The sequence below is a fragment of the Panthera uncia genome, assembly GCF_023721935.1.
Source record: "Panthera uncia isolate 11264 chromosome D3 unlocalized genomic scaffold, Puncia_PCG_1.0 HiC_scaffold_8, whole genome shotgun sequence".
NCBI classification, from domain to species: domain Eukaryota; kingdom Metazoa; phylum Chordata; class Mammalia; order Carnivora; family Felidae; genus Panthera; species Panthera uncia.
Genome location: NW_026057586.1, coordinates 49,888,630 through 49,904,314, shown reverse-complemented (window position 1 = coordinate 49,904,314; position 15,685 = coordinate 49,888,630). Strand labels below are relative to the sequence as shown.

Sequence of the window (15,685 nt, the reverse complement as noted above, 5' to 3'; positions counted from 1 at the left end):
GGTCCGTGAGTTCGAGCCCATATCGGGCTCTGTGCTGACAGCTCAGAGCCTGGAGCCTGCTTCAGAATCTGTATCTCCCTTTCTCTCTGCACCTCCCCCACTTGCACTTTCTCTCTCTCTCTCTCTCTCTCAAAAATAAACATTACAAAAAAAATGTTGCTGTAGGGGCGCCTGGGTGGCTCAGTCGGTCCGTCATGGCTCAGAGCCTGGAGCCTGCTTTGGATTCTGTGTCTCCGTCTCTCTGCCCTCCCCCCCACTCATGATCTGTCTCTGTCTCTCAAAAATGAATAAACGTTAAAAAAAATTTTAAAAGTTGTTGCTGTAATTACATTTGTATGTGTTTCTTTTGAGCATTTATGGAGTTATTTATACAGGATAAATTCCTAAACGTGCAGTTACTGGGTCAAAGAATATGCACATTAAAATATGTTATTCTGTTAATTGTTCTCATAGTTTACTCCCTCAAAAACTACACAAATAAATTTCCCTATGTTCTTGCTAAAGAGGAGTATTATATCTCTCTCATTCAAATGTGCCCATTTGTCAAAAAGATAACTCATTATTGCTTTAATTTTTATTTCTTGGTTTATGGTAATGGGTTAGCTTTTTAAAATTCTTTTTTTCTCAAATGTCTCTTACTTTTTTTTCGTAGAAGATTGTCTTTTTATTTGTAGACCCTCTTTTATTTGTATTTCTCTACATTTGTTATAAATATTCTTCTTAGTTTGTTTTCTTTCAACTTATGTTGTTTTGGGCTCCCCAGACCTGAATTTTAATGTAATAAATGTCAATCCTTTTCTTCATGGTCTATGTTTTGATGTAAAAGTAAGTACAATCCTTCTACTGAAGGATTTTCAACAGGTATTAAGTACATTTTTGAAGGATTAATCTAGTTGCAACATGAAAAACTGCTGAGAGGGAGAGTAGATAAGTGGTAAAAAAGCTAATATAATCATTTAATAAAAAGTAAAAAAATATGTATTTTACCATAAAAATCAACTGGGGTACACAGTACCTTATGAAGAATTTAAACTACTGTGTAAGTTAGTAAAATGACAAGATACCAAGTTTTAGTAAAAATGTGAACTGCATCATTAAATATATAGCAAAATGATACAGTCACCCCTATAGTTTCTTACTTACTCCTAGTTCTTCTCTCTTGGCTTTAGTCAAGTGTTTTCTCTTCATTAAGTTTTCCTACTGTCAATTAATTATAGGTCTTCTGTACAATCTAAAACATGTTCTTACTAGTCAAATGACTAGACAAGCTACTTTCTGAACTCAATTAAAATCCAATTTCCTGAAAAAGACTTCTATATTTAATGAAGAAAGAGTATTACATTATTTGTTCCAGTGAAAAGATTGAACATTACAACCTAAGTTTTAAGAAAAAGTTCACAAAGAGCAAATGTTAGCTTCTGAATATATGATACTCAAATACAAACATATGGAAAAGGCTGAGAGAGAATGTATACCTGTGTTTTAAGGGTTCTTTCTGTACTGATATTCTTTTCATAGGTAGCCTTAAGATTATTGATCTCTTCCTCTTTCTTCAGTTTATATTCTGTTAGCAAATTATATAAAGTGTTATTATATGACATTAAATTTCTGCATTCAAAATTAAGGCTCTTAATTATGCAAATTAGTTTATACATCATAACTTTTAATAACTTCATTAAGATAATTCTTTTTTATTGTTTTATTGAGGTATAATTGACAAATAAATTTGTAAGATATTTAAGTTATACAATATGATAATTTGATAGATGTAAACATTGTGAAAGGATTCTCCCATCAAGTTCATTAACATATCCATCACCTCACATATTTACCATTTTCTGAGATGAGAACATTTAAGTTCTACTAAGATAATTCTTAAGGCTACAGAAGCTATTTAACATATGAAAACAAATATTTCAAAAACCTAATACACAATATAAATAGCTAAGATTTACCTCTGAACTTGATTAAACATAATTAAAACAAAACAAAACAAAAAACCTTACATACCTTCCTCTGTCCTCCTCACTTTATCAGTTAGCTCTTCATTTTCTTTTCTTAATAACTCAAGATCTTTGGTTAGCATGCTGTTTGTTTCTTCAAGCTTAACAAAACACACAAAGGTTTAAGTTACATTCACTTTGCTAGTCTCTTATTTAAAACAGTAACTTCAAAAAAAAAAAACTTCACATTCTCCATAGATGAGGACAGGTCAAACGCTGCTTTATTATGAAAATGCCTGGTTTCCGGTTTAACATATGTGGATATAATTAAATTCAAAATATTTTAAAACAATTGCTAGCTTCTAAAAATTACTTCAGTGGGTGTGTATGTGTGTGTGTTTTTGTGAAAGGAAGAAAAAAATGTAATGGAAGGAGAACGACTACAAACTTGGGAAATTTAAATTTAGGTTTCTAGCTCTGTGATTCTTAGCAAGTCACAATGCTTTTGGGCCTCAATTCCTTCATCTGAATAATGATGATGAAAACGACAATTAAAAACATTTTGCTTTCAGTAATGTACTACTCATTCACCATTCTATGTATATTATTTCACTTAATGTTCATAAGAATCTTGTGGAATAGGTATTATTTCTTTTTCTTTTTTTTTTTTTTTTAAGTAAACCCTATGCCCAATGTGGGGCTTGAACTCACAACCCTGAGATCAAGAGTTGCATGCTCTACTGATTGAGCCAGCCAGGCACCCCAAATATTATTTCTATTTTATAGATGAAGAATCTGAGGCTTAGAGAAGTTAATGCACATTGCCAAGACCATGTAACTTCTTAAAGGCAAAGCTAAGATTTAAACCCAGGACTATCTACACCAGAGCACTTGATGGTAACTTCAAAAGAAGAAAAATCTAACTCCCCCTCCCATTCCCATAATCTATATAGAGAACAGTATAAATTTCAGGAATAGTTAATTATAGTATTGGTTTTCTATAATTAATTTGTAAATATCCATAAAGAATTTCTCATCCCCAAATAGTTTCTCTGAACTTTATAGAATTCTGGCCATAAAACCAGTTGCAATGTATTAAGATAATACAACAAATGAATTTAAGCTAAGCATTTCCTTACATAAAATATATTAAGATCTATAGCCAGAAAGAGAAAAAGTATATTACACTGAAAAAGAATTTCAGTCATTAACAATGGTTTTGGATTATATAAACTATTTTATACAGGAGTACAGACTGACCACTGTGTATAAGCAAAGTCAAAGTAAATACACATGCATACATATTCACCTTACCCTAACACTTTAGGATGTGGCCTATTTTTATTTAATTTTAGTCATAAACCTTACGTGAAAACCACACTTACCCGACTAACAGTGTGATCTTTATCTGTAATCTCCTGTCTATTTCTTGAGGCAGCTTTCTTGCTTTCTTGGGTCAATTCAAAATACTGTTCTTCCAGAAGCCCTCGAGCCAACTGCTCAGACTCGGCTTTTGTTTCTGCTAGATCCAACTGAGTAGTAAGAGTTTCTCTACAACAGATTTATAAGAGAAATGGATATAAAGAAATTCAGTTATTCTTTCAACTTAATGATATGCTTAAAAAGACAACTATATTTAAATAATAATAATTCATTGCTTAAATAAAATCCATTACTTGAATCCACTTGAAAAGTTCTATATAAATAATAAATTTAACCTCTCAGACTCTGAAAAACTATAAAAGTAAAGAACTCTTTAATTGTGTATCTGCTATTGTGCTTAACTAAGAAAAGTTAATAAAGCAATGGCAAGTAGTCTACTTTTGAAAAGGAAACTGTTGTGGATTAGAATGGAAGGTAGCATGGCACAGGAGAAAAATAATAGTCTTGTAAACCAGGAGGCCAGACCTAGACCCTTATCCCTATTCTATCACTAACTAATTGGGCAAGGACCCTGGGCAAATTTCTTACATTTCCTGGAGCTCAATTTAATCAAATCTGTAAAATGAGAGTTAAGCTAAATGATTTTTGAAGTCCTTTCCAGTTCGGAAATTTAATGAGATTATGAAGACTTATAAACAGATATTTAAACCACTATAAACTGTTCCAAGAATGCTCCTTGGGAATAACACTTTAAAGCTTTTTTGGAATTGACATTCAGACCAGGACCAAATCACTCCAATTTGCTTGCTCTTCCTGAAGAAGCTATCTTGGTCATAAATGTACCCCCCTATACACAGTAGGTGCTCAATTAATGTTTGCTAAGTTAATAAATGACTTCCACCTATTTTTTACTAAGGGAATAATACAAATGAAATTTTCTGTCTCAAGCCTCTCTCAAGAGGGAGATATATACTAACTACAGAAAAAAAAAAAAAAAAAAAGAATATTCATTCATTTGTCCAAAAAACATTTACCTAAATGGTTACTATGTGCTAAATATGGTTGTACTAAGTAAGACATACAGTAGTAACAAAGTCTCTGCCTTCAGGAAGCATACATTAGTGGGGTGAAAATGGTCAATTTAAAAAATGAGCAAGTAATATACAGTATCCATAGAGAACACAATAAAATGAAAAAGGTAGAAGAAGCTGTGCATGTGGTATTTTATATAGGGTGATCAAGGAGGCCTCTCTGCTAAGAAGACATGTGAGAAGAAATATGAAGGAAGGGAATGAGCTATGTGTATCTGAAAAGTGGTAAGTTGGAAGAAACATCTAATGAGAAATGCCCTAAGTTTGGTCTGAAAAAAGTTAGTGTACGTGAAGTGGGAGATCAAGGAAAGTTGTGAGAAATGTATTAAAAGAAGTTGGAAGAGATAAAGATCTTATAAGGCTTTCTAAAACAGTATACGAAACTTTGGTTTTACTCTGAATATTCTGTTTTTAAAAGATCATTCTGGGGGCGCCTGGGTGGCTCAGTCGGTTAAGCGGCTGACTTCGGCTCAGGTCATGATCTCATGGTCCGTGAGTTCGAGACCCGCGTCAGGCTCTGTGCTGACATCTCAGAGCCTGGAGCCTGTTTCAGATTCTATGTCTCCCTCTCTCTGACCCTCCCCTGTTCATGCTCTGTCTCTCTCTGTCTCAAAAATAAATAAACGTTAAAAAAAAAAATTAAAAAAAAAAGATCATTCTGGTTGCTGTATTAAGATCAGACTGTAGGGGGAAAATGGCAGAAGTAGGGATATTAGTTAGGAAGCTACTGAAATTATCAAGATTGGAGATGGTCTGGATCAGGCTGGTAAATGGTACAAGTCATGAGAAATGATCAGATTCTGAATATGATTTCAAATTATAGCTAGGAAGACTTATTAATGGATTGAATGTAGAGTATAAGAAGAAAAAAGAGTCTAGAATAACTTCCAAGTTTTTTATTTAAACAACGGGAAATAATAGGATTGCTAATACCAAAATGGGGAAAACAGGGAGCAGCTGGTTGGCAGAGTAAAGGAATCAAGAATTTTTTCTGGACATGTTACAAATGAAATGCTTATTAAACACTCAAGTGGAGATGTCAAATAGATGGCTGGACATACAAGTCTGGAATTCAGGGGAGAATGTGCTTACACACTGATGCTATTTAAAGCCATGAGACTGGATGAAAACAAGGAGGGAGTGATCCCTTGGGCCCTCCAAACTTTAAAGGTCTCAGAGAGGGGAAGGGACAAAGGAGCAAAGGAGGTTAAGAGTAGCCAGTTCAATAACAAAAATACCATGTGGTGGTCAGAGAGGCCAGATGAAGAAATTTCATAGAGAGAGTAATGGACTATGTCAACTGCTACTGTTAAATAAGATAAAGACTGAGAACGGACTATTGTCTTTAACTATTAGGAAGTCATAAGTAACCTTGAGAAGGGTTATTTTGATAGAGCGATGAATGCAAAAGTTTGACTGGAATGAGCTGGAGAGAGAAAGGGAGAAGAGAACCTGAAGATAAATGGTATGTCACTTTTCTTTCTTTTCTCTTTTTTAAAGTTTTATTTATTTATTTTGAGAGAGAGAGAGAAAGCATGAGCAGGGAAGGGGCAGAAAGAGGTAGAGAGAACCCCAAGCAGGCTCTGCACTATGATTTCCGTGAGATCATGACCTGAGGTGAAATCAAGAATCCAATGCTTAACTGACTGAGCTACCCAGGTGCCCAGGCATGTAACTTTTTTAAAAAAATTATCTATTTATTTAACTTAAAAAATATTTATTTTTGAGAGAGAGAGAGAGAGAGAGAGAGAGAGAGAGAGAGAGGGAGGTAGAGAGGTAGAGAGAGAGGAGGACAGAGGATCTGAAGTAGGCTCCGTGCTGACAGGAGACAGCCCCATGCAGGGCTCAAATTCACAAACGGTGAGATCATGACCTCAGCCAAAGTCGGATGCTCAACCGACTGAGTCACCCAGGCGCCCCCGGTATGTCACTTTTCAAATAAGTTTGCCACAAAAGGAAGCAGAAAAATATGATGGCAGGTGGAAGTGAATATGTGCTCAAAAGATGGTTATTTTTTACAGAGACATTTACCTGTATGCAATAAAAATGACTACAGAAAGGAAAAAATTGATGTAGGAAAGGTGAAGATTACTGGAGTCATGTTCTTAAGTAGGCAGAAAGGGATGGGATCAAGGGGCTGCCTTAGTTAAAAGCACATTTTGTCCATTTACATCAATCAGAAGGAAGGCAGGGTTTATTGGTACAGATGCAGACAGATTAGTAGGTTGTGAGGGTAGAAGACAGTAGAAGTTCTCTGACTTCCAGGAAGCAAGACCACTTGTTGAGTGTGAGGATGAGGACAGGTTGTTGAAGATCTAGGAGGAAGGAGAAGACATGAAATACGTGTCTCAAAGCATAGGGAAGTTAGTATGTTAGGAAAAGACGCGAAGTACTGCCAATGGTAAGTCTATGATCCTAGAGGTGGTTCTGCACTATTATACACAGGGCTTCAGACTGGTAACACTCTTATCTGAGCTTACTGCTTTGTATTAAATTCAAATAAAAGTAAGTTGTAATTTAAAATTCCAGAAAACCTATTTATCCCAAATTATAGTCCTATCCCTGGCTATGCAACTGTGCAAGAGAAAGCAAGAAACAATGAGATGGTTCAGGGTAAAATTGTCCACAACTACAACCATCCAGACTTCTTTCACAGCTCTCCATAATGAAAGACCTGTCTTTACTGACTCCTAGGGCCAATCTATCACCTTTATTCTCCCGTTTCCTTAATGAAATCAATTAACAACTTCTTTTTCTTCTAGGATGTAAGATTATAAGCAGGGACTTTGTTCTTGTTCACTGCTGTATTCCAAATGCCCAGAAAAGTCTCTGGCCCATAAAAAGTGCTTAGAAATTTTGTTTCAATCAATGGATAGAGGTGTAACTTTTCTCATTCTGATTTCCTTTCCATGTCTTTAAATATGCTCAAATTTCTACTATCTTTAAAAAGAGATGGCTCTCTTTCACCTTCTCCTCCAGTTAGGGCTCCATCTCTATCTCCTTGCCTTAACAGCCACGTTTCTTAAATTAAAAAAAAAAAAAAATTATTTATTTTAAGAGAGAAGGAGAGAGAGTGTGTGTGCGCATGTGAGCAGGGGAGGGGGAGAGGCAGAGAGAGAGGAGAAAGAGAATCCAAAGCAGGCTCCACAGTCTCAGCTCAGAGCCTCACATGGGGCTCGAACCCACAAACTGTGAGATCATGACCTGAGCCAAAATCACGAGTTGGATGCTCAACTGACTGAGCCACCCAAGCACATCGAATTTTTAAATTTAACAAATATTTACTGACCATCTACAATGTTCTAGGTACAATTCCAGGTGCTACACATATAGCAGTGAATCAGAGTTAAGGACAAAACATTTGAAAATTCCCTTCTTCACTGCTAAATTCTAGCAGAAAGATAAAAACAGCAAGTAAAATAAAATAAGTAAGCAAATTCTATAATATACTGGGAAGGGATAAGTACTACAGAGAAAAATAAAACAGGGAAGGAAGTACTGAAGGTAGCAAGGTAATGGGGTGGGGGATGTTTGCAATTTTAAGGATTATTTAGGGAAGGCCTCTCTGAGATGACAGTCAGACCTAGACCCAGAGAGGGTGAAGAGGCAGGCTGTGTGGATATTCAGAGAAAATGTTCCAGGTGGAGTCTCGGGAGAGCAAGTCAAGAAGCCCTGAGGCAGGAGAGTAACTGACTAGTTTGTTGAATTGTAAGGAGGTAATGTGGCTATTGTCTACATTCTGTCTCTACTTCTACCCTTACCATTAATGTCTCAATCTACTTTAGTATCCATTCTCATTACTATTTAGGAACTGTTCTCAATAAGGTAACTAACAACCTTAAATATAATGGACAATGTATTTTTAACTTGACCTTTTTGAGTATTTGGCACTTTAAATCACCTTCTCTTCTTTGAAATATTCTATTTCCCTTAGCTTTTATGATACCTTATCTGTTGTCTTCTTGTATTACTGGTGATTTACTTTCCCTTCCTTTGCCCATTCCTTAAAAGTATAGGCACTAGAAGTCTGTTTTTAGCTTTTATGTCTTCTCATCATCCTACACTAGGGGTTACAACTTAGTACCTGAGAGGGTCAAATGAGTCCACATAAGTGTTCCTCCAACTCCCTCCAGACACACAACAATTAAATCTGGGCCAACATTTTACATAAAAATTCAGATTTCTGGCTTCTCTTGAAAAACTAGATTTTGTGGCAGCAAGTGGTTAGAACTGATATGAACTCCTCAGTTTGTTATAATATTCACAACTCACAAAATGAGCTAGTACCCAACTAGCTTCAAATCAGTTACATGTATGGTACCATAGGTTCATGAGTTTATACAATCACCTTAACAAATCTCATCTATCTCTGTCTCAGTATACAATGAATGTCAAATCAGCTTCAAGTCCTTACCTTTCCTCTGAGCTCTGATGCAATAAACCCAAGTGCTTGGAATCCATTCTTTGGATATCCCACAGGCACCTCAAACTCAATTGGTCTGAAATGGAAATAATCTTATCTCCCCTCATTTCATAAACTTGGCATTCTTTAACTCAGGGATTAGTGCTAACATCAACCCAAATGCCTTGGTCAGAAACTTGAGAACCCACCTGAAAATTTCCCCAACTTTTATCCCCATACTCCCATATCTACAGGTCCTATTGCTTCTACTTCTATTTTTCCCATGTACTTGCCTCCCCTTTACTGTCAATTTCCACTATAATTTTACATCTAGGGATGCCTGGGTGGCTCAGTCAGTTAAGTGTCCGATTCCTGACTCTGGCTCAGGTTCGTGAGATTGAGCCCCATGTTGGGCTCCGTGCTTCTCTCTCTGCCCCTCCCCTGCCCACACACACACTCTCTCTCTCAAAATAAACAAACATTAATTAAGTTTTACATCTAGATTTTCCAATGGCTACATAATTCAACTTCCTGTATCCACCAGTTTTGCCTCACTCTAATCCATTCTCTACTCTAAAGAGTGAAACTTTCTAAATTACCACCTTGTCAATCCCTAGCAATTTGTCATAGACACCTAACTTAATTATAGCTGTCTCCTGACTAGATTCTGAAGTACTGGAGGGTAAGAACTGTAACTTACTAATAATTATATCACTCACATGAATCATAGTACTTAGCACAATACTGGTTACCAATATGTTTCTGTTAAATAGATCAAACAAGAACAAATATATCAACCCCATGAAACAACATATCTGAACACCCTTCATAGTGAATGCACACAACCTGGGATTGTACAGTACACTGTAGATACCATACAAATATTAGACAATAGATTATATAATAGGGGTCTACCACTGTCCCAGAGATTAACCAGGAAAAAAGTATCTTCACTCCTACCTTAGATTCCACTAAAAATATTAAGTATCTAAGCACTGAGTGTCCATAGTTGCTAACAACACTGAGGCAACCGGACAGTACAAGGTACAAGGTAGTCTTCACCTTTCTACCAATCAGATTAGAATATGACTAATACTCCAGATTAGGAATGTCCAATAAAACTTTCTATGAGGATAGAAATGTTCTTGGGGCTCCTGGGTGACTCAGTCAGTTAAGCTTCAGACTTCGGCTCAGGTGATGATTTTATCATGCTTTGTGAGTCTGAGCCCTGTGTCAGGCTCTGGGTATAGCTCAGAGCCTAGAGCCTACTTCGGATTCTGTGTCTCTCTCTCTCTCCGCCTCTCTCCCACTTGCACTCTGTCTCTCTCTCAAAAATAAACAAACATTAAAAAAAAAAAAAGAAAAATTCTATATACCTGTGCTAATATGGTAGATGCTAGCCACATGTTAACTGTTGAGCACCTGAAATGTGGCTAGTACACCTGAGAAACTAAAATTTAAACTTCATTTAAATACACTAAAGCTCGAATTTAAATGGCTATATAAGACTAGGGGCTACCATATTGGACAGTGCAGCTTTAGATTTAACCATGAAGCACAGAAGGAGGACAAAAATGTTCAACTAATATGGGAATGGAATCAATAAAATCACAACGGAGGAAAATACACAGGAAAAATGATCCAGTTCCTTCAACAAGTAAGTGTCAGGATAGTGATTACCCTAGTGGTGGGGAGGGAAGAAGGCATAATGAGGAGGGGGAATACAGTGGGCTTCTAAAGTGGATAGCAAGGTTCTGTCTCTTTCATGGGTGGTATTATAATATCATAATAATTTATAATTCATAAAACTGTACATGTTTTAATATTTAATGTATTTGTTCAATAATGGTTAGACTTTTACAATTTCTATATGGAAAGAGAATATAAAAATGTCAGAAAACTAGTTCTAATGTCTGTTCCCTCTAGCTATGAGAAGTTGTTAACACTTAAATAGCTTTAGGTCTTCTCCTTCTTAGGCCCTAAGCACACATGCACACATGTAACTTAACCTAAGAATACTAAGAGGAAGACCCTAAATACCTTTACCTAGCATAAAATAATGATGTGTAAATACAGCATGAACGATTTATATACAAATAGATGTTTAAAGATTGAGACCCTTGAAAACAATTTATTGTCACAGTTTAGTGAATCTCTACACAATTGCCATAGTATTAACATATTAAATTATTTTTTCAACATGAAAGGAAATTTTAGCCTAAATTTAGTTTTATTTGTTCTGAATTAGCCCAATAAGATTTGCTATACCACTTTTATCAGAATAAAGGCACATCTACTCTCTACCTTTAAACTTAAAGAATGCTAAGTTTCTCAAGGATCCACATAAGAGTGAAAACATATGGTATCTGTCTTTCCCTGTATGACTTATTTCACTTAGCATAGCACTCTCCAGTTCCATCCACGTTGCTACAAAAGGCCATATTTCATTCTTTCTCATTGCTATGTTTTCACTCTTATGTGGATCCTCAGAAACTTAACAGAAGACCATAGGGGAGGGGAAGGGAAAAAAAAAAAAAGTTAGAGAGGGAGAGAGCCAAACCATAAGAGACTCTTAAAAACTGAGAATAAACTGAAGGTTGATGGGAAGTGTGAGGGAGTGAAGGGTGAGTGATGGGCACTGAGGAGAGCACCTGTTGGGAGGAGCACTGGGTGTTGTATGGAAACCAATTTGACAATAAATATCATATTAAAAAAAAAAAACAACTTAAAGAATGCTATGATGTAGTAGTGACTCTTGTTCTAAAGAAAAATGGACATACTTTTCATTTTGTAGTTCCTGTATTTTCTTTAAATTTTCTCTGTTTTTTTCTTCAATTTCTTCCTTAAGTTCCTTTACTTGGGTTTTATAAAGTGTCTGCAAAACAAGTGATTAGAAGAAATAAGTGTTTATGAGGAGTTTGGTAGTTTCTTATAAAGTTAAACAACATATGATCCAACAATTCCACTCCCAAGTATTTACCCAAGACAAATGCAAATATGTATCTATATAAAATCTTGTCAATGAATTTTCACAGCAGCTTTATTTCAAATTGTAAACAGATGAATGCAATAAAAAGGAATTACTATTGATACAAACAACATGATAAACCTAAAAAATATTTTGCTGAAAGAAACCAGGTGCTAAAAAGTACATATTGCATGATTCCATGTACATGCAACCCTAGAACAGGTGACAATAATCAATTGTGACAGAAAGCAACTAAGTGGTTACCTGCAGATAGAGGTAAGCAGAGCAGATTGACTACAAAAGGCCACTAGGAATTTATGGTGAAGGAAAAGTTTTATATGTTGATTGTTGTGGTGGTAACACAGCATACAGATTTGTCAAAACTCATCAACACATACACTTATAATGGTTACAATGAAGTATATAGAAATTATATCTCAAAAACATTAAAAGTTATATTGGTTTGGGAAAACATTATAAAGAAACTTAGCAAGCTTACTCATTTAAAAGATCAATTCTTGAAGTGAATAATGCTAGAGAAACCACTTCTCTTTTGGGTGGGTGGGATTGAGTGGATGGTTGAGAGATGTACATAAAATACCCACAAACAAGATTTATCAAACATTCTGTTAACACACAAATAATATATATTTATTATAAAACAATGATTCTTACAAAATTCATTCGGCTTCTGCCAACTCTATCAACAAATATTACTTTTTTTTTTGAGAGAGAGAGAGTGCACAAGCAGGGGAGGGGCAGAGAGAAAGGACAGAGGATCTGAAGCGGGCTCTGCTCAGAGAGCAGAGAGCCCAATGTGAGGCTCAAACCCATGAACTGTGAGATCATGACCTGAGCCAAAGGCAGATGTTTAACCAACTGAACCATCCAGGTGCCCTTCTCACAACAAATATTTAACAGGTGTAAGTGTTAGACCTATATTGTGTTAGGGTGCTGTGGTTACAGAGTAAACTTCTAGTTCTGCAGTCCTTTTTTAAACTATCCCTTTTAGTATAAAAGATAAGGAAAAAAATAGTAAGGACCAGAAAACAGCTGTCGAGAACTATCCTTCTAAGAAATAGCACTTCTCTAGGAGAAAAATACATACATTTCTTATCTATCATTTACCTACCTACCTACCTACCTACCTACCAGAAACAGAGAGCAAGCAGGGGAAGGGCAGAGAGACAGAAGGAGACAGAGAATCCTAAGCAGACTCTGTGCTGTCAGTGCAGGACTAGATGTGGGGCTTGAACTCATGAACCACAAGATCATGACCTGAACTGAAACCAAGAGTCAGACACTAAACCGACTGAGTCACGCAGGTACCCCAAAGATACATTTATTTCAATGGGAATGTAAATAAAAGAGGACTGATAGCTTGCAAAATGAAGTAATTCATTTTGCCTTTAGGAATCAAAATTCCTATCTCTTTGACTTCCGATACTGGAATCTGTATGTATAATCAATGAAAGGATAAATAGAAAAAAATACTCTGATTTGAAACACCAGATTAAAGAATATCTTATATCTGGTCATAATAGTTTATCAAATTTACGGATACTTAACTCAATCCTCACAAGTTACGAACTAAATCAGAAAGAAGAGACAGTGTCAAGTTTTATATTACTTTATACAGACAAATTTAAGAATCCATAGGAACACCACAAGTCATCTGACATCCATCTCAAAATGTGGAGGCATTGGATGATTACTTTGTGAAAGTATATGGACAAGAAAGTGTGCATGATGTTATAGACCATTTTGCAGAAGTCAGTACTACACACTTTGAACAATTAAGGTTAATCTCTACCCAGGGAAAGATTTTCAATAATACTGAATTTTTTTAAATTTAACAACATTATTTTAGTGATAGTCTAACAAGTCAAAAAATAGTTAGAAAGTCACCATGTTTAGTAGGAGATGAGCAGAGTACAGCATGAAGCTCTAAACATGGGAAAGTTCTGTAGAGCTCTAAAGGTGTTCAGATGCAAAAAATGTCCTTTTTGAGTTTATTTATTTATTTGAGAGAGAAACTGTGCTTGTGAGCATGAGTGGGGGAGGGGCAAAGAGGGAAAGAGAATCCCAAGCAGGTTCTGCATTCCTTGCCGCGCCTGACCCATGGCTCAATCTCAGCACTGTGAGATCATGACCTGAGCCTATATCAAGAGTGGGAGGCTTAACCAACTGAGCCATCCAGGTGCCCTGGTATTCAGATTCTTTATTAATTCATTAATAAATCATTAGTTCCAATATTGTTCACTTGGTTTCTAGGGCATGTTCACTAGCATAACTAGAACTCTCTAATTTAACTGCACTAAAACTTGTAGGAAAAGTGGCTGCCAGGTGTAACAGTAATGGAGAAGCTAGGTAACTGTCAAGTTGAAATGGCAGCATATAAACTTGGCAACCAAAAGAAATAACACTGCAGAACCTTCACTACCTTCAAATCTCAAAGAATTAGCTATGAATGTTAATCAATACTAGTAGTGAAAATAACCTGGCCTGCAGCAAATAAGAGTTAGAATGACTTCTATGGAAAAAAAAGCAAAATAGATACATAAAGTGAATAAAAAGAGCTAAAACCAAAAAAAAAAAAAAAAAAAACAAACAAACCCTTTTGAGCATAGTTATATCTATAACTGTATGCAGTTATACCTGCAAATGGAACATGCATACATGAACCACATATGAAAATACCCAAGTTTGCTAACAGGCAAACAAAACCCTTAACAAAGTCTTACATACAGCTTTACTTTGATGGCAATTTTAGAAATGTTTCACAAAAACGTTAGTTTCTTTACAACTTACATAGAGCACGAACTCAGATTCAGAAATGAAATGTAGAGATGGGGACACGAAAAGGGGGAGAAAACCACTTCACGGTCATTTGAAAAAAAGTCAGTTCACATTAAAAATCTAAATACCTAATTTTAAGCAAAGTGTTAAAAATGATTCTTACCGAAAAATATTGCTCTGCTTCAAGCTGATCTTGTAGCTCCCGCATCTGTCCTTCATTTCCTCTATACTGTCTTCAGGTAAAAGAGAAAATAATAAATGAATGCTATTTATACTATACTTTGTATTATTCTTTATTTATTAAAGTTGCTAAAAATAAAAAGGTTTACTAAAATGACCTTTGTTTTTAAAAATCATAATTCACTATACAGTATTACTTTAATATTCATATTTGGTCAGGCCACACTGTCTCGTTCCATTTTGCTCCTACTATACAAAGTAGAGGGAACTGTTTTTTACTGAAGGTCACTTTCAGGAGAATATTAACTGTGGATTAATCCAAGTTGCAAAAATAAAAATGATATTTTCTAAGTTTTAGTAGAGAAAAGCATCCTTAGGAATAAACTTTAAATGTCACATGTAGTATAGTAAGCGATTAAAAACAGGGCACACGAAAATATTCACAAATAATATTATACATACCATACATTATATATACATATAATACCATACATTATGGCCAATGAAGCATGGAGGTGGGGCTGGAGATAAAAAACCAGGTAAGGAACGAGAAAGAAGGCAAGAACAATACATGACAAAGGAGGAGGAACACAGACACACCTACATATATATAATACACACATGAACACAATTCACAAAGAAACAGACAAGACAGAAACACAATGTAACCCCCGGTTACATATTTTCAAGGATAAACAATTCCATCTGCATCTGCTGGGTTTTCATTTTAGATAGTGATAGATTTGTATTTTCAGCATCTAACAAGGCATATAGTTGATAAAAGGACATAATAAGTGTTCACTGAATGCTGAGTGAAAGTTATTCTGGGAGAAGAAAACTACAGAACACATAATGCGAAAATGAAGGCTCTACAAGGGGGAAAAGAATTTTGCCAATATAAATCCAACAAAACAAAAAC

At 35.5% G+C, this 15,685-nt stretch overlaps 1 protein-coding gene across 4 annotated transcripts in view; it reads right to left on the bottom strand.

The window, feature by feature from the left end:
- ROCK1 (Rho associated coiled-coil containing protein kinase 1) overlaps nucleotides 1–15,685 on the bottom strand; it is a 174,574-nt gene that overhangs the window by 32,494 nt on the left and 126,395 nt on the right. For all 4 annotated transcript variants that reach the window (XM_049619648.1, XM_049619647.1, XM_049619649.1 and 1 more), the window contains exons 21-25: nucleotides 14,750–14,819; nucleotides 11,600–11,694; nucleotides 3,329–3,494; nucleotides 2,011–2,104; nucleotides 1,476–1,564 (exon numbers count right to left, since the gene is read on the bottom strand). In XM_049619648.1, the coding sequence (XP_049475605.1) occupies nucleotides 1,476–1,564; nucleotides 2,011–2,104; nucleotides 3,329–3,494; nucleotides 11,600–11,694; nucleotides 14,750–14,819 (514 nt within the window). The remainder of the gene's footprint in view (nucleotides 1–1,475; nucleotides 1,565–2,010; nucleotides 2,105–3,328; nucleotides 3,495–11,599; nucleotides 11,695–14,749; nucleotides 14,820–15,685) is intronic.